Consider the following 22,616-nt stretch of genomic DNA (forward strand, 5'->3'; position numbering starts at 1 on the left):
GAGAGGGGGGGGGAGAAAGAAAGAGAGAGGAAAACGGAAACAAAAAAGTAGTCATAGTGTTAAAGAAAGGGAAAAAAACATACAAGTGAATGAATGAATTGAGAGAAAGCATTGATTGACTGATGTACAGACAGACAGATGAAGGAACGTGTAGATAACTCCTCCCCCTTCCTGAGTCCAGGTGCAGGAGCACTACAGCGGCATGCCCGTCTACGTGATGGCCAACGGCATCCTAGAAGACCCGGCGCGTTTCAAGGACAGTCTGAGAGTCTACTACCTCTACAACTACATCAACAAAGCCCTGAAAGGTGGAGCTCTAAGAGCTGCTGCACACTCTGAACACAGACTGGAACTGAATGTCATTATGCTTGTGTTCTGAGTATAAAACAGTTATATTATAACACCTGTGATTTGAGAGTAATTTCTTGCGGTATATTTGTGAGTTCCAATGCAACAGGTTTGTGGTTTGATCCCCATCTTCACCCACCTGTTGCATAAACCTGCTCTACCCCTCTGCTATTCTGGTCACTCTTGCTAGTTTTTCTACATTAATGATTAGACAGACAAAGCTCACTGACTCCTGTAATCGTCAGCTGACTAATCACACACATGCGGACACACGCACTTGGACACAACCACGCATACACTTTAAATTCCCTGTATGTTAAAAGTCCACTAGATGGCAGTATTTCTCTACACTTCAACAGCACAGAGTTCGTACCTATCCAGTCACTTATCTTCCTGTCTGTTCCCTCCTCCTGTCTCTCTCAGCCTACACTCTAGATGGCGTGAACCTGAAGGGCTACTTCGCCTACGCCCTCAACGACCAGCGAGACCCAGGCTGTACGGCCACGTCCAGGACGAGCCCATCGTCAAGGCCTCGCTGTCCCACTACCGCAACATCATCCAGCACCACGGCTTCCCAGAGGAGGGGGCCCCGGCCCAGCAGTGCCCCAGCCAGCCCCCACCCTGCCTGGGCTGCCAAGTCCTCACCAAGAGGCCCGTGGTGGGCTTCCTCTCTCTGGTGGGCTCTGGAGTGCTGCTCACACTGGGGCTCATTATCTACTACGCAGCCAAGAGACACAAACCCTATTATTAACACTTAGGATGAGGATTGTTTATTGTACTGTTTAATGTTATAGATATATGCTGTAGATATGTGTTTTGGCCCTTATAAGTGCTTACAGAGCCCACTTTGCTAACCCTTCTACATGAACAGTGCACTTGTTCATATACGACCTTATCTTCTCAGAGTTTCGAGCTCTGGATTCAAATTACATTGTCCACTCTAGGCCACCTATTAAAATGTCACAAGAAAAAAGCATAGAACAAAACAGTATAACATCTACCAATAGTTGTGGTTAAAAAAGGTTTCATATCAAAAAAGTTTGGAAGGAAACAGTCAACAAGCCTTTACTACACCCTTTCACTAATTGTCTCTAATAGGGGTGTACAGAATGGCAATGATACATACTTCAAGACATCCGACTTTCCGCACTGGGTATAAAATACATAAACAATGGTGAAAATGATATTCTATGGTAATGGTTTGTCTTATGTAAATTATTAATATATGTGGATTGAACTGTGACTGTCAAATGATTGAACACTTTGTATGAGGAATGCTCAAAATAAATTAAGGAACACTTTGAAAACACAACAGATCTCAATGTGAAAAAAAATTATGTTGGATATCTATACTGATATTGAAAGTTGAATGTTTTCGTTCCTAAGACATTCAACTGTCAATATCAATATTTGTATAATATTATACAAATATTATCATGTTGAAGTGTGAGTCTCATTCTTAAAAAAATTGTTGGAGGGGTGAGGAGGTCATGGGAAAATACTGCTTGTATGCTCATTTCCTTTTTCTTAAGACTCAATGAAACTGTACAATCTCGTGATCTAATGTACTGATACCATGAGAAGGAGAAAAGAAACTTGTCTGCACAGAAAACAACAGCCAGACTCAGCCTAACTGCAGCCTAACCGCAGCCTAACCGGTCACATGACATCTTGTGATCGAAAGAAAACTGGACTTAGGTTAGCTTTAGTAAGACAACCTCTGCCTACAAAATCAGTGTGCTACTTGAATATTGGACTCTGACAGACTGTATAACAATATAAGTAACAATATATTTTGCAAGCTTGGCCCAATCCCAATGTCTCCCCTAAGCACATGAACCCTCAGACTTAATTGATGTCACCTGATAAGTGATTGAGTGTAAGAGGCTGCAAGGGCTCAAAATGCTATGAATAGGAATGAGACAGCACTTTGCTGCATTATCGACAAAACAGTCATGTTGTTGGATCAAATCTGATGAAAGCATATTTAGAAATCACCATGGGACAAACTACATACAGTTCTGTCTATATGAACCATCAGTGAGCTTTGTATTTAAACTTACATGTCAACTTTTTTTTCTAACTATGTTTACATCAAGGTTGGTTGCTTCTTCCATGCTTGTTAGTTTACTGTTCTTCTTCTTTGTCTTATGAGGCGGGTTTGCCAGGATTTCTATTATTATCAATAGCAAACTCACATGAGAACATACTAACTAGTATCCAATGATTAGTTCTATTGATTAGTCATAGTTCTATTAATTAGTGAACAATGTAAGTACACAGGAAATCCTAATTTCCTCCACAAACACAACTTTAGCTCGTTCCTTTTCACAGTTCTAAGTATGACAAAATGGTACATTAACCCCTAACCATGATTGAACAGCAAGCATTTCACTTGTCACTTGTTGAAAGTGTGTTGAAAACAGCCTCCATCCTTCTGTCTGAGATGCATAACCATGTGTGGAGATGTTCTCCTCTGTGAAATGTGTTATAACTATTCACCTATTACCTATTAAACAGCATGTGTCATTTTAACATGGGTTTGGGTTATACTGAAACATACTTTAAAACATTTATGAAATGACTCACAAATGTGATGATGTGCCATTGTATTTTGTTTAAAGGTCTGGTGTAGAATGCATATTAGGTTATTAATTTGGTTCATCTGATTAGGCTTTTGTATGCCATCTAGAATGACAAGGAGTCCACGTCTGTACCCAGGTGTACATTGCGTGACTGATCGGCCCTTGAGGGACATGTTAGGATTTCTAAGGGTTTGTCCTGGTGTCCTGGCACAATACATTGTTTGGCTCCATATGTTGTTTAGTGGCATGATGTTAGAGCATGACTGTGCTTAAGTACACACGGAGGAAAGCTGCAGGAGTATTTTCTCAATTGACATGAAATACATGAATTGAAATGTACTCTTATCTCCACCTTACATACATTTAGTGATAATTATACATTGTTTACAGCACCTAATGTTGCTGTACTTATTGTTTGAATATAGTGTGAGTCTCATTCTTTAAATAATTGTTATAGTCTTAAAATATTTATTCATGCATTTATTATTTTTTATTTGTACTTGCTACCAAATAATGGGATGTCAGGTACAGCTAAATGGACTGCATTTATATAGCGCTTTTCTACCTTAGCGGCACTCAAAGTGCTTTACAATGTTTGCCTCTCATTCACCCATTCATACTCACACATACCGACGGCAGCGAGCTACCATGCAAGGCGCCGGCCTGCCCATTGGGAGCAACTTGGGGTTCAGAGTCTTGCTCAAGGATACTTCGGCACATGACCTAGGAGGAGTCTGGGATCGAACCGCCAACCTTGCCATTAACAGACAACCCTCTCTACCCACTGAGCCACAGCCGCCCCAATATAGCTCTCATGACCAATACATTACTCTTGTGCTTTAGATTGTTTAGAAAATTATATTTTAATGTTACACGTATGGTACAATGTAGATTTGGCTACAAGCACTTCACTATGTCCTGTTGTATCTGAGATATTATTATTGTACAGTATTATTGGGTACTATTATTCACAGTTCCTGGTAAATGAGATTGGTTTACTTTGTGATGTGTCAGAAAATACAGATCGTTCCCTGACTGTCCACCCAAATGATGTTAGAACTTGTATTTCTGATCCTTGGTCTTCTGCTATGCTTCCTGTGTACCCTATTGTATTGTATACCCTAACTTTGGATAAAATCATCTGCTAAATGAATGAAATGTATGATAAAAAATGAGGTACTCAAATAAGATATCAAAGGTTTTATTCATTAGATTATGGAATGTAATCGTTCTACTTTCTGTAGAATTGAGTTATATTGCATTCTGTGAACAATTTGTAAAATGCAAAGGGAAGCACACTAATTATTTGTCAAATCTCATAATCATAACAATAATTCTGCACTATTGTAACAACTCTAGTTGTTAAAGACACTACAGGTTAATAAAACTGTTCAGACAGAGCACTCTGCTTGCCAGTGATGCTTGAAAATTTCTTATGGACATTTTTCAAACTTTCAATGGTAGAGTACATGTCAGACCCTTGCATCAGTAATTTCATTTTTTCATCACCTGCAGCTTCAAAACAGAGGCCCAAAACTTCTGTCATCACAATAATCAGTGGCTCCAGGAGGATAACTTGAGAGGTTACAGTCAGAGCAACATCAGCCCTGCCAGACAGGACACTGAGAAAGTTGACTGCTTCTCTCAACTTACTCTGAAAACCTGCAACTTTGGGTCTTTTAATTTTGACTTCTCTCAGACTGATGTCGTTTTTCTGAATGTTATTCTGATTACGTTCAATTGCGATTTTATTCTGCCCCTTTTCTTGCTTTTTGAGGGCTAACTGACGCTCATGGGAGTTTACCAAGGACGCAAACCTGTTAACATTATTTTGGGATTGTTTGGCGCGCCATTTAGCTTGGTCCATCTCAGCCTGCCCAACATCCATCATCACAGCTCCTGTTAGAGAGAATGACATTAGTCAAGCTTTGGCATTGGGAGTTTTGCAGGTATGAACAGGACCAAAAAACTCCATTATATTTTGTATCTCTTTAGGGTTTGTGTAATATAATATGTAACAAAGATATTCCTTACAAGTACTTTCTTTAATAATCATTAGTTATTTAGTAGTCTGTGTATCACGCTAGTTGTGTTGAAGAACATTCAAACATTTTACCTGCAATGGTCCCAATGAAAGGAATAAACATCAGACAAATCCCAGCATCTCTTATCTTTTGGCTTTCTCTTGCTTTGTTCCTGCAGTGTTGCAGGTGACGCTCAGCAGACTCTTTCTCATTCTTAGCTTTCTCAAGAGCGTATTTGTAATTAGACATGTTGTCCTTAATAGCTTTACACTGAGTTTGTAAATTGGCTAAATCTGTCTGCAGGGACTGACATTCTGACTCCAGTTTTCCTTTCCTCTGTGTCGACTCCTCAGTGTACTCGTCCACTCTGTCTAGATGGGATTTAGCAACCGTTTCTGATTCGTTCAAACTTGTCACAGCTTTCTGAATGGCTGCCTTGAAATTTTCTGAATGGTCAACATTGAATAAGGTATCACACACAGCACTAAAATGGGACAATCCATCTTGAAGGTGTGGGATGACTGCTTTCACGAAGTCCTCCTCTGACAGCATAATTTTACTGTTAATAAAAATCATACAAATTGTTTCAATTGACTGCAATTACATGAATGTTCTTAATATCTGTAATATATAAACAATATCTGCCAATATCCACTTAAATTATATCATATTACAGTCATATTAACAGAGTGATATTATATAATGTATGTATATAGAAACTTACTGTATACAGACTGAAAGCTTCTCTCTCTCTCTGTCTTCAAGTCTTGGGATGTATGACTTACTGTCAAGGGCAAAGACAAATGTTTTATACTTTCCTGTTGTAGGTTGTGTAACAATATGTTAATTTGCTGACGCAGTGCATAAGTATGGTCCAATAGCGGCAAAGGCTTTCAAGAAGTAACGATCATTGCATAATTACGTCACGTGTTACAGGCACACACATAAAAGAAAGGGACACAGAACTGTTTAAACCACACCTCATCAAGAGACAGATCCTCAACACCTCAAGGCAAGACAAAGAGATTGTGAACCACCATCAGGTAAGACAAATACATTTTAAGGGGTATGTGGATTTATCTACTACCTAGCATTACACCTTTTCATCTAACCATGCAGTATGATAAGACTTGTATCAATATTTTAAGTCGTATTCATGTTAAATGCTGCTGTGCAAAGTCTTTTTGGGATCATACTCTTTCTTCTATCTTATTGAGAAGCTAACTGATCATATGACAGTATTGAAACGTTTGACGTTTTTAGCCACTGCTTTTAGAATACATATTTAAATAATAATCAGAATTTGAATCTGAATTTTGTTAATGCGCCATGTAAGTTTACACAGACACATAATTTACTTATTTTATTTATTTTGCCAGAGGCGAGCAATTCAAGACATGTATTGAGTTTTTCTTGGATGACAATTTTTTGAGTAAAATCCAAGTGGATGAAATATCCTGCTAAGTGATGTGCGACATGTGTTGGACTACTATCATTATATTCCATTATTTTTTAATAGTGAACACAAATAAAACAGCTGGTAAGCAGACTACAAAATACTTTACTCTTTAAAGGCTGTATATTATGTCAAATATGGAGCTTTCTGACAGAAAGCTTTTATGACAGCTTTCTTCCTGATGTTGTTGCCAGAATGTAGAAGGTCTAAGGAAACTTGAACACTCTTGAAGTCAAACCGTAGAGGGATCATTTATACAAACATACTATGTATGTGTATAGCTTAGACACTGTATAGCATGCATGCATTTATAATAGACAATTGCAAGCCTTTGTATAATGGATAAAAGGATGGTAAAGTGATTTGTTAGAAAGGACTGGGTGAGCATAGAAAGCATTTACCTGTAGTGGCATACACCTTTATTGGCTACTTTGCTGAAATTTGCTATTGTTTTCTTAAATCTTTTTAAATTAGTATATATTATGTACCACATTGCGCTAAAAGGAAGCAAAAAAGTTAGATGGATAAGAAATATTTTCTTTCCCTTTCCTTAGGAACAATGTCATCCAAAGATTTTGTCAAAGCTACCAATAGCTTATCAAGAGCATCTGACTTCAGGGAAGACACTGCTATGCTAACTAAAGCTAATGCTAACTGGGAGGAGTACTTGACTCCTGCCCCAATGTCAATTGCTTTTCTTGGAGAGCTTGTCTTCATTTCTGCCAACCAAGACTTCTCTATCAAGGAAGGTGGACCAGTTGATGGATTCAAGTTGATCAAATATCCTGACTCATTCCGTGCCTGCCTCATGCAAGTGTGCAATTCTGGTTGGCGAGCATTCAATGAAGCCCACAAGAGCATGGACAAGATATGCTTGCACACTAGAAATGTGCCTACATACATGAAGAGGGCAGTGCAAATACTTATTCAAGAAGATGATGTCCTCATTGAAAACCTTCTTCCTGATGTATTGGAAAACATTGCCACCATATCACAGGAGTGTGTGGCATTGGCCAAATCCTCTGAAAAGAGGTTCACTGATGTCACTGAGTTGATCTCTGAGCTTCTAGAGACTTGCACAAGTTCCAAACAGCACTATGGCAAAAATGTTGAGGATGTTCGAAGAACTCTGGATGAAGAAAAGCAAAAAAAACACATGCTTGAAGAGGAAGAAAAGCAAGCTCAGGAAGAGTTTAAGAAACAGGGTAAGCTGATAGAAGAGGCTAATCGAATGTTCCAAGAGGCAATGGATTCATTGCCCTCAGGATGGGACATCATTGGGATGAACTTTGTTGAAGAATTGCTAAATTCTGTGAATGCTATTCTTGGAGCCGGCATCAATCATCTGACAAATCCTCTCGGTTCACTTACTGATAAACTTAAAGGTCGTGCAGGGAAAAAACACCCACAGGGGCGACGAGCCACAGCAGGACATCCTGGAAACGAGGCAAGCGACATCATTGGAGGCTTAACCAGCTTAGTGACAGGCTCTCCCAGTTCAGCCACTGTAAACAATAAAAACCCACAAGGGGGACCAGTCACAGAAAGAGTTCCTCTAAACACCAATGCAAGTGAACTTTTTACTAAGGCCAGCCTCCTTCTGCCTGCTGTCCAGTCTTTGAGCAGCTTCATTCAGGAAGATCAAATCCAGTGGACAAAGATTGTTGACCCGTCAATTGGGAAGTCTAAGTGTGACTGGATAAAAGAACAAGTTGAAAACGTGAAAATAGCAGATGTGAAAAAAAGTCCTGCAAAACTCCTTGTTGAAAACATTCGTCAACAAGCTAAATCTATCTGCTCTGACCTGACACAAATGGCCCCTGAGGGGAAGCATGACGATTCCAACAATAACAAAGCACTGGTCCAGCGAATCAAAAAGCTTATGAAATCTGCACAGCAATTTGATTCTATGGGGAAAAAAGAATCCAATACTTCCTCTTTCCCAGTCAAACCTCCTGCAATGGCTAAAGCCCAAAGCAGCCAGTCATCATCGGCAAGTGAAACAGCAACACAAAATGCCCGTTTTCGCATTGAGCAGATGAGAATTCTACTTGATCAGGCCAAGGAGGACTATGAAAAATCTTTGGACAAAATGGAACAAAAGAAAAGAGAACTAACAGAGACCCTGATCAAGTTGAGATCCTGTGAGGTCAAGGAGATTGACTTTGAGACCACAATCAGGCTTCTAGCCATGGGTCTGAAAGCCATGGGAAGTTTGCAGGAGAAGTGGCATAAAATGGTGCAGTTCTTCCAGATGATCTCAAACATCATTGACACTTCCCTGAAGTCATCTTTAAAAGACTTTGTTGATACCGCTAAAAAACCATATCCCAAAAACATGAAGTATTCATCCAAAATGTTTTTGCAAGATGTGCTATACCAACAGGCTTTCCAAGCATCCAACATTGCCAACCTGGTTAACATGATCTCTGGAACCTACACTGAGATCTCCAGCAAGTACTTGATGGATCGAGTCGGAAGCCTGGGTAGACTCATGGCTTTGGATCCCAAAGACAGTCAGTTTGAAGTAGAACGACAGGCCCTGGCTGCATCTTGTGACGAGGCAGGAGAATTTATTCAAGACATTGTCCAGAAAAACAAAAAACAGTACGAGTTAAAAACCAAAGCAAGGCTGCTGAAAATCGAAAACGAACTGAATGCTGTTTTGCCTCCACCATCCAAGGAAGAGCAAGAGGAGCTTAAGGAGATCAGAGATGCAGTGACTGAAGGGTTCAAGGACCATCCAGACATCGATCAGTTTTCTTAAAGAGCTTTCATCTAAAGAGAGAATTACTACTTAAAAGGAATATCTGTATCCAGGGGCAAAGTAATCACATTTTGCTACCAGGTGTGCAGCAACAATAATCTGTCTTGAATAACTATTCAACACAAGTTTTAATAACTAATATAACCTTTACACTTTCTTAGCTTTTGTATTTCATTACCTTTTTGTGTGAGATTATGCCTGTACATTGCTATTCTTGCTACTATAATGACCGATAATAAATTACTAATTGAACTGCACATTTTAATCCAGAGCTGTCTGTGTGACTATGAATACAATTAGATTAGTAGATTTAAAATAAAAATAGTTATTAAAACACATGTTAAATATGTAACAATCCAGAAATTAGAATTTCCTATTACTTTACCTGAAATGTACAAATACTCAGATGTGTCACGACCCCATCCCCTTGAGCTTGTTTTCCCTGTCTGTCTGGTTTGTGCTGTGTTTCGTGTTACGTTCCTGAACGTACCCCGTTCCGGTTGCCGGGCAACGAACCTGCTCTCACCTGTTCCTCTTCAGCAATAAACACACCTGGTCCTGATCATCATCACTACACTACTTAAGCTGTGGCCTGACATCCAGTCCCTGCCGGATCGTTAGCCGTACTGCCGGATCGTTCACCCTGGAATTCCCTTCACTCCCGCCTGGCCACAAGTAACCACTGACCTGCACGTTCGTCACCCCCATCAGCTTCCCTTCACCCGTACTCACCGGTCTACACGTCTGGCAATACCCCTTCAGTTATTTTTGTGTCACCAATAAATATCACCTTTTTCATCACCTACCTTGTCCTGGTCTGCGTTTGGGTTCAGTCTCTGAGGGTTGTGACAATATGTGGCCACATCATTAATTTGTATCTTTGAGCCTCTGTGATTCCACATGTTTGTTTTGATTTATATGTTTCTGAAAAGGACTTGCCTATAATTCCTTCAACTCCCAGGAATAAGATGTGTTAAGAGTAAGCATTCTTATTTCTCTCTTTTTTTTATTTTTTTATCAAACCACATCTTGTCTGTGCTTTAAAACAGTGGATGGCTCATGATCATTTTTAGACCTTTCCTATGTGTTTGAGTATGATATAATCTGGACATTGTGTGTGAAACTGTACTGCTATTCTTTATTTTAATCATGTTAAGCTTGTATTACTCTTTCCTTTCAATAAAATAATCAATAATACATGATGTTTTATGCATTTTCTAATTAAATGAATACTTTACAATCCATCTTTCTCTCTCGATTGCCTTCTTTTCTCTTGTCTCTTCCTTTCTCTCCATTGGTGGACTGCTGACCCAAGACACTGTTAAAGTGGAGATGCTGTCAATCTTTTTCTAAACGGAGGGATGATGGATTCCTACAGTAAACCAATATAGAGGGACACCTTGACAATCACTTTATGCAGAATGTTTATTGACAGATTATGTGTAGAAAAGATTTAGACTTTAGATTGTACTTATTTCAGTATTAGTTTCATTACAAAGAAACAACATATTGCTTGGAGAAAACATTTTAATCACTAACATAAAACTACCAGATCCCATCCCTGCTGTCTGCAGTGGTTCAGGGCTTCCACCCAGGTCTTGTTCTCACGCACCAGGACCAGGTCGTCTGGAGGGGGAGGTGAGGAGAATTGATTATATCTTTATTAATCTCAATGCCAGGATTACTCTGCCTAAATCTCCCTCTTTTTTCGAACTCAAACTTCGAACATGTTGAAAATGTATCTTTAAAGTGTGCTTTATTAAAGATATATTTTCATTGTAAATGTAGAGGAAGAGGGGCCCAGATAGCTTCCTGGATAAGCATGCACACCTGAATGCAAGGTGTCCCCTCCCCTCTTTCTGTTATGCTTTCTTTGTGGTACACATTCAAATAAAACTCAAAAATGTTGAAAACACAACTTTGAAGTCAAGTGTGCTTTTATAAAGATACATGAGCTTTTATAAATATACAACGTAGCAGAAAACCTCTGTTTTGCTTGAGACATATCAGTGAAGACAGTGGGTTTCAAAGCCCCTTCTGTAAGGCCTCAGTTGACTTGGTTCACACACTTACCCAGTGAGCTCCCAAGGCCCCAACACAATACCTTCCATGATGCCACTCCAATTCAACAGCATGGGCTTATTGACTTATTCTTATTAATACCTTATTAATAAGAAAACAACTGACATTTTCGGTAAAAATATGTCTCCTGGTTGTGGTGACCTTCGATCCAAGGTAGCAAAAGCAAACAAAGCTACAATCAGTATTTTTAAAACCTCACTCAATGTGTACTGAAGCGAACATTTGATAGCATTAAGTGATAGCATTTCACACCTCCTGGTATGAAATGCGCTATATAAATAAAGCTTGATTTGATTTGAAGCCATGCTTCCCCATGCCTACAGATACACCTACACCCCCATCCTGGAGATCCAGCACATGACCGACACCACGTGGATCACGTCAGCGCGACGCAACGCCCCCGTGGTGCCCTGGGGCCTGAGGAAGACCCTGAACTGGGTGAGAACCAGACCACACCCCTCTGACCTCCACATCCTGAAGATGAGACACAGGGAGAGAGGGAGAGAGGGAGAGGGAGGGGGAAAGGGAAAGTGAGGGGGAGAAAGAGAGAGGAAAACTGAGAAAAAATTAAAAAAAATTAAGATAGTGATAAAAGAAAGGGAAAAAAACATACAAGCGAATGAATGAATTGAGAGAAAGCATTGATTGACTGATGTACAGACAGACAGACGGATGAAGGAACGTGTAGATAACTCCTCCCCCTTCCTGAGTCCAGGTGCAGGAGCACTACAGCGGCATGCCCGTCTACGTGATGGCCAACGGCGTCCTAGAAGACCTGGCACGTTTCAAGGACAGTCTGAGAGTCTACTACCTCTACAACTACATCAACGAAGCCCTGAAAGGTGGAGCTCTAAGAGCTGCTACACACTCTGAACACAGACTGGAACTGAATGTAACAGAGTTTCTGAGTATTCCTGTCTACTGCAAAGTTCCCTCCTCCTCTGTCTGTCTACACTCTAGATGGCAGTATTTCTCTAAACTTCAACAGCACAGAGTTCGTACCTATCCAGTCACTTCTCTTCCTGTCTGTTCCCTCCTCCTGTCTCTCTCAGCCTACACTCTAGATGGCGTGAACCTGAAGGGCTACTTCGCCTACGCCCTCAACGACCAGCGAGACCCAGGCTTCGGCCTGTACGGCCACGTCCAGGACGAGCCCATCGTCAAGGCCTCGCTGTCCCACTACCGCAACATCATCCAGCACCACGGCTTCCCAGAGGAGGGGGCCCCGGCCCAGCAGTGCCCCAGCCAGCCCCCACCCTGCCTGGGCTGCCAAGTCCTCGCTGTAAAAGAGAGCGGATTAGACGCGCGCTTTTGGCCAAGTATGAGATGTGATGTTGCATCCTCTGTGCACGTGAGAGACATGCCTCAGCGTAGCCAATAGCGTCGTCGCGAGAAAGAGCGATAGACAATGACATGGGAGCGAGAGATGCTAGTTGTGTTAGTACAGTGAGAAAGTTAAAGGCCCGTGGTGGGCTTCCTCTCTCTGGTGGGCTCTGGAGTCCTTCTCACACTGGGGCTCATTATCTACTACGCAGCCAAGAGACACAAACCCTATTATTATACTAAGCATATATTGTATGTCTGTGTTTTATCCCTTATATATTCTGACAGACCCTACTTTACCTTTCTCCCTGAACTGTGCACGGTTTCATGCATGATCTTATTTTCTCTGATTTTAGAGCTATAGATTCATGTAGAGTTCCATTGTGCCTCTCTACTAGGTCACCAGAGCTAAACACCCCATTTCCAGCACTGGATACAAAATATACAATAGCGGAAATGTTATTCCTTCTGAATGTTTTTTCTTATAGATATTTGTAATTTATTAATACATGTGGTTTGGTCTGTTGAAATGTTTGTGAAAATCTGCCCATTGTTTCTATGGCTGTTTGAAAATCGAATAACCTTTTGTACAGCTGTACCCATTTTGCCTTATTATTGTGTTTTTCTTAATTTGCCATTTTGATTTAATACTACATTTGGATGAATGAGTTTGTATTTCATGCACTGTGCATATGAAGTACAAGTTTATTAAGTTAACATTTAATTTCAAACTGCTTTTGACAATTATTATTGTTAACTGTGTTATATTTACTAAATACCATCAGTGCCAAAGAGGAAGTAGGTATAGGCCCATTGTTAACTCCCTGTAGTTCACAAACCGCACCTATAGACGGTTTTTGAGTATTGTTCTGCAACACGGACCTGTTTTTACGGAGAAATTTGAGTTACGGAGAAAATAGAATGGCTTCTTCAAGTTATATGATTCCCGGTAAGTTTTGTTCATGATATACTATCAAATGGATCAAGTTCTAAAAATTGTGTTTAGTTTATATGTCGTCTTTAATTCTGTTTATGAAAAGATTAGACTAGTTTACTATAATTTTAGTTTCACTTTCACCTTTCAAAGCACTACAAACATAACATGTATCGTTTTTATTATTTAAAATATTAACAGATTAACATGTGTTTTAAAACTGTAACAAAATCTCTATGTTTTTGTGGAATTTGTACATATGGCATGAAACAGGTGACACGGGAAAAGAGAGCGGTACAATTCGACAAAGACGACGGTCCACAGATGCGCCACCCAATAGTACGTAATTGAGCCACGAATCACTGAAGCATGGACTTAATGTTAATGAGCACATTAATGTTGTATTTTTGTGTTAGATTTAGAGGACTATTTAATTTCACCAGAGTTAAGATATTAGTTTCAAATGTTACTTTATCTTTACCATGAGCAGGATTATCCATTACGCAAATCAGTGTTGTACAAACTTGGAACATAAGGGTTTACAGGCAGAATCACTGTGAAATATAGATTTTATATTGCCAACTACTGCATATACTGTAACGTTTTACATCTTTAACAGTTAGTTTTTCTTTGCTCTTACAGTGTCCACCACAACCAGGATTGTACTCGTGGGGAAGACTGGTGCTGGCAAAAGCTCCTCAGGAAACACCATCCTGGGCAGGAAAGCTTTTAAAGACGCCAAGTCAAGCTGCTCTGTGACTAAGGAGTGTTGTAAAGAGACTGAGGTGGTGGCTGGTAGACAGGTGGTGGTAGTGGACACACCTGGCATATTTGATACAGATCTATCTGACCAATATTTAGAGATGGAGGTCAGTAAATGCATCAACATGACATCTCCAGGTCCTCATGCAATCGTACTGGTCATAAACCTGGGACCTTTCACAAAGGAAGAGCAGCTTACAGTACATAAAATCAGGGAATTGTTTGGTGATAAATCTGACAGGTACATTATGATCCTCTTCACTCATGGCGATGAGCTAGATGAGGGCATTGAAGACTATTTGAATGAGGAACAGAAAGACCTGAAGCTCCTAGTTGAGCAGTGTGGTGGAAGGTACCATGTGTTTAACAACACTAAGATGGATGAGAGAAACCAGGTTCTAGATCTTATAGAGAAGATTGACCAAATGGTAGAAGTGAATGGTCAAAGCTACTACACCAATGACATGTACCAGGAGGTTGAGGAGAAGCTTGTTGAGAAGGAGGAAGAGCTAAAGGGTCAATATCTTAAGAAACAACTTGAGTTAGAGGCTGAACTTCCACCCCTCTACCAAGAGATAAGTCAGAAGGTAAGGGGGACAATGGAAGCGTTTGAGCAGGCAATGAAAGAATTTCAAAGACAACGTAAAAACTTAGAACTAACAGAGCAAAACAAAATCTGGAGAATCATTGAGCACTTACGTTACTTTGATAGAAAGACAAGGGCTGTAAGGGAGGAGGCAGAGCAAACATTTCAAGAAATGGCCACAAGTTTGTGTAGAAAGTTGCAGAACAAGGCTCCACAATAAAATTAACAATGTATGTAACAACTGTAACAATGTAGGTCACTGGACAACAGAAAACCAAAGAAAATATAACATCTGAGAGTACCAAAGCACACAAGCACAAAAATAATAACATAACCAGTACTCCAAATATGACAGGTTGGATTGTCCTGTAATCAGTTTAATAGATTTGGAGAAAAGAGTGTGAGAGAGATGTGATATTCCTTGGTTCTGTGGGTGTAGTGTTCCAGGTATGTGCTGCCCAATAGGAACAGGCTGACTGCCCAAGGACACTTTTGAGATGTGGTATTTTACAGTCCCCTCTGGTAGGAGCTTTGATTTTAAATTAATTCATTGAGCGGAAGGAGCAGACCATGACATTTGTATGTACATTTGTATGTATGTGATTTGTTTCAAATAACTGACCTTTGGGTTGACTGAGAACAATATTGTTAGATTTTTCTCTAGCATTGACAGGAACCTATACAATGTATTTTTCATTAGCACTGATGGCTTGATTCATCCATTAAATGTCACTGCCTTTAGATGCCATTAAGGTGTATATACTTCCTTTCTCTGATACTGTGGACTGCTTTACTCCAAAAACTTTCTGTTCAGTTTCTTTTTTTATGTACTGTATTTTTTACATTGTCATTTTACTTGTACATTGTTTTGATGTATAACCTATATTTTCATAATGCAGCAAGAATGACTCTGACTGTAAATTATATTATATATTATATTGATTTTTGGTTATGTGTATTTTGTTCGAAATATTTAGCTGCTTAGATAAATTAATGAAAATGTGGAGATGAAGATGTGAAGATTTATAGTAATTATAAGATCAAACTTGTGTAAATCTTTGTGTATAAATTGGAACGGTGTCATTACCAGGACTTGTATGTAAGCAAAGGCCAGACAAGTCTTAGTTTTAGTTATGATTTGTGGCATGAGAACAGACAGATTTACTAATACGATATACAGCAGGAAGCTGAAGGAAAATGGCATGTGTTTCTTTATATCAATATAGTCAATATTCTCACACTGGGAATAGAGACAATTACGTTGACACCCTCAAATTATTGTATTAATATGTATATTAGGATCATATATTTACATTTAGTCATTTAGCAGATGCTCTTATCCAGAGTGACTTACAGTAAGTAGACAGGTAAGTAGGGTGAAGTGCCTTGCCCAAGGACCCAACGTAATTCGGCATGGCCAGGAACCGAACCGGCAACCTTCTGATTAATAGCCCGATTCCCTAACCGCTCAGCCATCTGACCCCTACGTGTATATATGGGAGTCAGATGGCTGAGCGGTGAGGGAGTCGAGCTAGTAATCTGAAGGTTGCCAGTTCGATTCCCCGCCGTGCCAAAATGACATTGTGTCCTTGGGCAAGGCACTTCACCCTACTTGCTTCGGGGGGAATGTCCCTGTACTTACTGTAAGTCGCTCTGGATAAGAGCGTCTGCTAAATGACTAAATGTAAATGTAAATATGGTGACATTTCTAATATCTCATTTGAGACTGTATCTAAAGTTAAAGGAAATATAAAACATGAACACGAGATGTATACACCACCACCCAGAGCACCCCCCACAGCACCCCCCACAGCACCACGTACAGCACCACGCACAGCACCACGCACAGCACCAGCCAGTCCACCCACAGCACCACGCACAGCACCACGCACAGCACCACGCACAGCACCACGTACAGCACCACGCACAGCACCAGCCAGTCCACCCACAGCACCATGCAGAGCACCATCTACAGCACCACCCACAGCACCATGCAGAGCACCACCCACAACACCAGCCGATTCACCCATAGCATAGCCCACAGCACCGCCCACAATAACACGAATCACTATAGATATAATTTGTTCCCAATCACGTAAAAATATTTTCAATCCATTGCCTCCAATTCCTTTGTCTGTACCACTTGCCTCCCTCTTTGCCCCCTCAGCAGCCCTGGCTGCATCATCATACATCTTGTTTGTATAGCAGGACCCTCCACTGCTCTCTATCATGTTCTCTATCTTGTCCATCAGCTGTTTGACTTGGACTCTGTTGCTTGCATCTTTATTGTTGAACAGTTGATACCTTCCACCACACTGTTCAATTAGTTTAGTAAAATCGTTGCTCTCTTTGACTAGTTGTTCTACAGTCTTACCCTCCAGCAGGTCTCCGTGGGTGAAGAGGATGATGGCATGGTCTGCCAGACGTGGTCCAAACAGTGCTTGATAGATTTAAGTTTGTAGTTTGTATTAACATTGTCAGAAGACGAGCAAAGTCGTTACATATACAGAGTTCTATCATTTGTTTTCAAAGAACAAAAAAAAAAAAAAAACGTTTTAACAGAGAGAGGTAAATGATGTCAATATAAAGAGGAGCAGGCCTAGTTAAATTCTTTATAGACCTTTTTTGGAACGTAAACAATAACAGATCAGTTTAGAGCGCAAGGCCCTGAACTACATCCGGCTAGCGCGTTTCAATGTCTTGTCATTGACAGATCATGGACAAGAGAAAAGGGAAGATCACTTGTTACTAAGAGCCCGATACCAAGAAGTTGAAGTAGCAAGGTGAACACGTTACAAATGTTACAAAAAATTGATGGTTACAAACTGTAAAATGCATGTAAAAAGTAGGATGTTGTCTGTTTTAACCTGTTTAGTTTTCTTATGAAGAAACGCTTGCTTGTTGGCTACTTGACTATTCATTTGTGCAATAAAATGTTTTTAGTTTTTAACAGTGCTCTTAATGTCTGTGTGTGTGTGCGTGTGTGTGTGGGGGGGGGGTGGGGCTTTAACCATTTGCATTGTAGCGGGGTTTGCTCGTTTAAAGATAGAAATACTTAATTTATCATAAAGTCTGGGGCACCACCCTAATATTGGTTTAGGACATTAGGGAATCCTATGTTTAATATGTAATAATCAGTCTCATCTTTAGGAATGAATTCGTTCTAAGAGTAGAGCCAATCGTAACATCAGTGAACACGCACGTCAAAATATCTTTACAATGAATTTATTCAAGTAAGGTAAACAGATCTTATGAAAAGTTGGATTATGGGTTTGATATGAGAGATTGGTTTCAATGAACAGAATGAAATGGTCTAACTTAAAGAAAGGCAGAAATTGTACAGTCAGTGATTACATCCTTACAAATCATAAACAGAGCTCACGCCAATGCCATGTCGAGGAGGAAAGAGCGTTAGCCATAGTTACGTTTGATCAGGGGTTAATCAATGATGTTGAGGGCGGTTTGCGCCAAAGGTCCATTTGAAGAATCTGAAGTCACAGCGCGGCTGCGCTGGGTCATGTGACTGAGTCTGCGGGATCTCAGTGAAGTCGCATTTGGAATTGCGTTTTTGGTTCTTCTGTTGAAACGTCCAGATAGTGTCGCGATCACTATAAAGTTGAATCTCAGGAGAAGCTTGGCGACGTCCTTGGAACGCCAATCCTGATGGCGTTCATGCCATGGTCGGTTTCGCTGGAGTCCGAGATTGATGGTCATCTTAGGGCTTTATACAGTTCGAGGGAGGACCCGTCTGGGGTCAGATGTGGATTGGGGGAAGCTGGGTTCTCAACTCCCCCCTCCTTCCTTCACACCTACCAAAGGTGTGATCTGATCTCTGGCTGATCATTCGATGGTTCAAATATTGTTCTGGACATCTTGGTACAGTTACAAAATATAGTTGAATGATTGTTTTATTATGATAGCTTCGTGTAGATACCAAGAATGACGTGGTTATCTTTCAGGAAGAAGGAGTTGTTACTAGAATCAAGATTTCAGTGAACACAACATTAAAACAAAGTAACAAACATAACACAAATATCCCTCTCATAATTCTCCACCTTGTACTCTTGTGGTAAAGGTGAAGTCTCAAGAACTTTCCTCAAAAGTTCTGATCAAGGTATGTTCTTTGTTCAAATCGCCGCCGAAACGGATAGCAAATGGTCGCTGGAGACGTGTTGTCTAAATCAGGCCCTTTGAAGCTTGCAAGCTAGCAGGAGAGCTGATTAGGTAGATTGGGGAGGTCCCCGCCCCCCATTCTATGGTTCCTTTACATCGGCGTTTGGTGGGTAATCAGCATACTGAGAGTGTCACAAGGGCTGATTAGGTTTGTCTGATGTGATTGAATCACTCTTCAGGTGTGGCAAGATGTTGGCTCCGTGTGGTCTTGTGGACCTCACTACAGCATGCACCCCCCTCCTCTCCCCCTTGGACTTACTCCACTCACAGCATCACCCACACAACCAACCACCCACAGCACCACCCACAGCACCACCCGCAGCACCACCCACACCACTCACAGCACCACCCACAGCACCACCTACAGTCCAACCAACACCACCACCCACAGCTCCCAAAAAAACACCCGCAGCACCCCCAAGACCATCCGCAACAGCACCCACAACAAGACCCACAACAAGACCCACAACAAGACCCACAACAGCACCCACACGAGCACAAAGAAATAATTGAAATCCAATTTCTTTTCTTTTGGCAACTTTTGTTATTACTGTTCCTGCTATTTCATTTGTTACTTCTGTATTTCCTTTCTCTATTTTGCTCTTATTTTCATGTGTTTCTCGACCTGCTCTCGCCTCAGCAGCCCTTTCATATTTTGATCTGCATCTTTCTTCAGTTTCTTTTACTATTCTTCTATGCTCACTTTCTTTTCGTTCCTGTTCTCTACGTTCTCTCTCCTCAGCCTCTTGACGTTCTCTCTCCTCTTCCTCCCTCTGTGCCTCCTCAGCAGCCCTGGCTGCAGCCTGAAACATCTCACTGGTATAGCAGGACCCTCCACTGCTCTCTATCATGTTCTCTATCTTGTCCATCAGCTGTTGGACTTGGACTCTGTTGCTTGCATCTTTATTGTTGAAGAGTTGATACCTTCCCCCACACTGGTCAATTAGTTTAGTCAAATCTTTGCTCTCTTTGACTAGTTGTTCTACAGTCTTACCCTCCAGCAGGTCTCCGTGGGTGAAGAGGATGATGGCATGGTCTGCCAGACGTGGTCCAAACAGTGCTTGATAAATATCAATAATGTGTTTCTCCTGCTCTGTGAATCAGTTATTGACTGGCATGACTATGACAAAGGCATGAGGCCCTGGGGCACACTCATAGACACTCCTGCAAATGGCTTCAGTCATTTCTTCCTCAGAGAGACTTCTGTCAAACAGTCCTGGGGCGTCAACCACACAGACATCTTTTCCGTTTACTGCAGCCCGCTCAACTTGAGTTGTCTGTGTTACAGCAGACATACCCATCTTAGATTTGAAATACTCTCCACCGAGGATGGTGTTTCCTGTTGCACTCTTTCCCGCACCAGACTTGCCAAGCAGAATCAGCCTCCTCTCTGGAAGGTTATCATCAGGAATGAGGGGTGGTCCTACAAGGAAAGAACACAAATCGTAAACATTAAAGCAAGTATGCTAATATTTCTGCACAACACAGTGATCACATGGAAGATACATCAGACTACATCATTGATTGTTAAACTATTAACATGAAAAGTTTAAGTAACATTTTTTTTTTTTACTAACTTTTTCCAGCAGTGATTTAACCTGGTTTTCGTGGCCACTCTTGTTGTTGAACACATGGTATCTTCTCTTGTATTTTACCATCACTTCTTTGAGTTTTTGAGAATCAGAAATGTGATCTTCTATTGTTTGATCTTCCAGTTCATCACCTCCAGTAAACAGGATCCATGTTCGTTTCAGACGCTCCTCACGGAGTAGACGTTCAATTCTTCTGACAGTATTCTGCTCCTTTGCGCTAAACCAGACGATTTTCAACACCAGAAGGAATGCCAGGTGAAGGCTGGTTGAGGATCTCCTGACTTATTTTCTGCTCAATTTCTTCATCAGAAAGATCTGGGTCACAGAATCCAGGGGTGTCATGCACCACAACATTTAGTCCTCCGTAGTTAACGGTTTGTGTTGCACATCGTGTCACACCTCCAGGCGATTTTTTCAATATGAAACCTTTGCGCCCAAGAATAGTGTTTCCTGAAGCACTCTTTCCAGCTCCAAGCTTGCCGAGCAATACGAAGTGTTGGTCTGAGTGTTGGTCTGAATCTTGAATATCTTGAACCATTTTCACACTCACAGACTGAACACAGGTACAGGACACCTGGCAAACAACATGAGAGATGTTACTTTCACTAAAAAAAGATTTCTGAATAGTTACATTAAATGTCACTGTTTAGTGACACTGTTTTGGCAGGGATATAAGCCACTGAGCTAATAAGCTAATAGTAGCCTACATATTTGAAAGTCAGTCTGAAGTTATATGTAAATGAGAATATGCTCTGTATGATCCATGGCTCACAGAAATACACAACACATTATACAAAAGTTTGCTTAATCATTTCCAAACATTTGGTTTGATGTGGCGAAAATGACATTTGGGGGGGCTCAGGAAACCAAAGATGGTTTAAATTTATCAACACATTATTTGTCCATTTTATGCTGCACTGTTCAAGTGCACCAGAGCTTTCCAATCATTTGACCCCTCACTTTAGTGGGTGGCAGATGGGAGGAGAAAGAGGGAGGGGGGAGAAGGGAGAGGACTCCCTCCTCACCTCCTCTGTGCTGGGCAGGGGAACCCGTATGGCCAGACAACGGCTCCTGATTGGCCCGATGACCATGGAGGTGGAGTTACAGCAGAGAATGAGGCGGCACATCGACATGTACTTTTCCATCGTACAACGCAGTGCATGCTGGGAGTCCTTGGTGAGGCGGTCCACCTCCGTCAGTAAGACCACAGAGAGAGAAATAATCTAGGGTTAAAATGAATAACAGCATCTCACCCTCACCAGGCCCTGGCAGGAAACACAGTGAGGAGGTCATGGAAGAATACTGCTTGTATGCTCATTTCCTTTCTTAATAAAACTGTACAAAGATAAAAGATTTTAGTCGTTGATATTCAGATTTCCAGCACAATGACCTCACACCTTGAGCCCCACTCTGGTACACTGCACACACATGCTGACACACACACACACACCATTGTTGAATTGTTTATACCTTCATTATTATGTCTGGAGGGATGCAGTAAGTCAGGAGTTCATAGAGCCTCGCCCGCACCTCCAACAACCTAGAGAGAGAGAGAGAGAGAGAGAGAGAGGGGGGGGGGGAGAAAGAAAGAGAGAGGAAAACGGAAACAAAAAAGTAGTCATAGTGTTAAAGAAAGGGAAAAAAACATACAAGTGAATGAATGAATTGAGAGAAAGCATTGATTGACTGATGTACAGACAGACAGATGAAGGAACGTGTAGATAACTCCTCCCCCTTCCTGAGTCCAGGTGCAGGAGCACTACAGCGGCATGCCCGTCTACGTGATGGCCAACGGCATCCTAGAAGACCCGGCGCGTTTCAAGGACAGTCTGAGAGTCTACTACCTCTACAACTACATCAACAAAGCCCTGAAAGGTGGAGCTCTAAGAGCTGCTGCACACTCTGAACACAGACTGGAACTGAATGTCATTATGCTTGTGTTCTGAGTATAAAACAGTTATATTATAACACCTGTGATTTGAGA

General features: G+C 41.0%; 5 protein-coding genes and 1 pseudogene across 5 annotated transcripts in view; 4 read left to right on the forward strand and 2 right to left on the reverse strand.

Moving 5' to 3' along the window:
- LOC134013695 (uncharacterized) overlaps nucleotides 1–9,347 on the forward strand; it is a 36,456-nt gene extending 27,109 nt beyond the window's left edge. The window contains exons 2-3 of the mRNA XM_062453355.1: nucleotides 5,970–6,000; nucleotides 6,968–9,347. Of these exons, the coding sequence (XP_062309339.1) occupies nucleotides 6,973–9,180 (2,208 nt within the window). The 5' untranslated portion in view covers nucleotides 5,970–6,000; nucleotides 6,968–6,972 and the 3' untranslated portion in view covers nucleotides 9,181–9,347. The remainder of the gene's footprint in view (nucleotides 1–5,969; nucleotides 6,001–6,967) is intronic.
- On the forward strand, nucleotides 68–1,383 carry LOC134013789 (lactase/phlorizin hydrolase-like). Its single transcript, XM_062453508.1, has 2 exons — nucleotides 68–308; nucleotides 772–1,383. The coding sequence occupies exons 1-2, from the start codon at nucleotides 203–205 to the stop codon at nucleotides 1,104–1,106; spliced, it is 441 nt and encodes a 146-aa protein (XP_062309492.1). The 5' UTR covers nucleotides 68–202; the 3' UTR covers nucleotides 1,107–1,383.
- Nucleotides 4,149–5,510, reverse strand: LOC134013750 (uncharacterized). Its single transcript, XM_062453454.1, has 2 exons — nucleotides 5,050–5,510; nucleotides 4,149–4,832 (listed from the first exon to the last, which is right to left on the reverse strand). The coding sequence occupies exons 1-2, from the start codon at nucleotides 5,507–5,509 to the stop codon at nucleotides 4,312–4,314; spliced, it is 981 nt and encodes a 326-aa protein (XP_062309438.1). The 5' UTR covers nucleotide 5,510; the 3' UTR covers nucleotides 4,149–4,311.
- A 2,218-nt stretch (nucleotides 9,348–11,565) lies between the features above and the next one.
- On the forward strand, nucleotides 11,566–12,643 carry LOC134013515 (klotho-like). The gene is made up of 3 exons (XM_062453019.1): nucleotides 11,566–11,700; nucleotides 11,978–12,104; nucleotides 12,315–12,643. The coding sequence occupies exons 1-3, from the start codon at nucleotides 11,566–11,568 to the stop codon at nucleotides 12,641–12,643; spliced, it is 591 nt and encodes a 196-aa protein (XP_062309003.1).
- Nucleotides 12,644–13,448: 805 nt separating this feature from the next.
- Nucleotides 13,449–15,809, forward strand: LOC134013740 (GTPase IMAP family member 9-like). The gene is made up of 3 exons (XM_062453439.1): nucleotides 13,449–13,534; nucleotides 13,793–13,858; nucleotides 14,162–15,809. Exons 1-3 carry the CDS (start codon nucleotides 13,507–13,509, stop codon nucleotides 15,085–15,087), a joined length of 1,020 nt encoding a protein of 339 aa, XP_062309423.1. The 5' UTR covers nucleotides 13,449–13,506; the 3' UTR covers nucleotides 15,088–15,809.
- A 774-nt stretch (nucleotides 15,810–16,583) lies between these two features.
- Nucleotides 16,584–21,170, reverse strand: LOC134013516 (GTPase IMAP family member 4-like; annotated as a pseudogene).
- Nucleotides 21,171–22,616: the final 1,446 nt, after the last annotated feature.

Source organism: Osmerus eperlanus, chromosome 27, assembly GCF_963692335.1.
Source record: "Osmerus eperlanus chromosome 27, fOsmEpe2.1, whole genome shotgun sequence".
Classification (NCBI taxonomy): Eukaryota; Metazoa; Chordata; class Actinopteri; order Osmeriformes; family Osmeridae; genus Osmerus; species Osmerus eperlanus.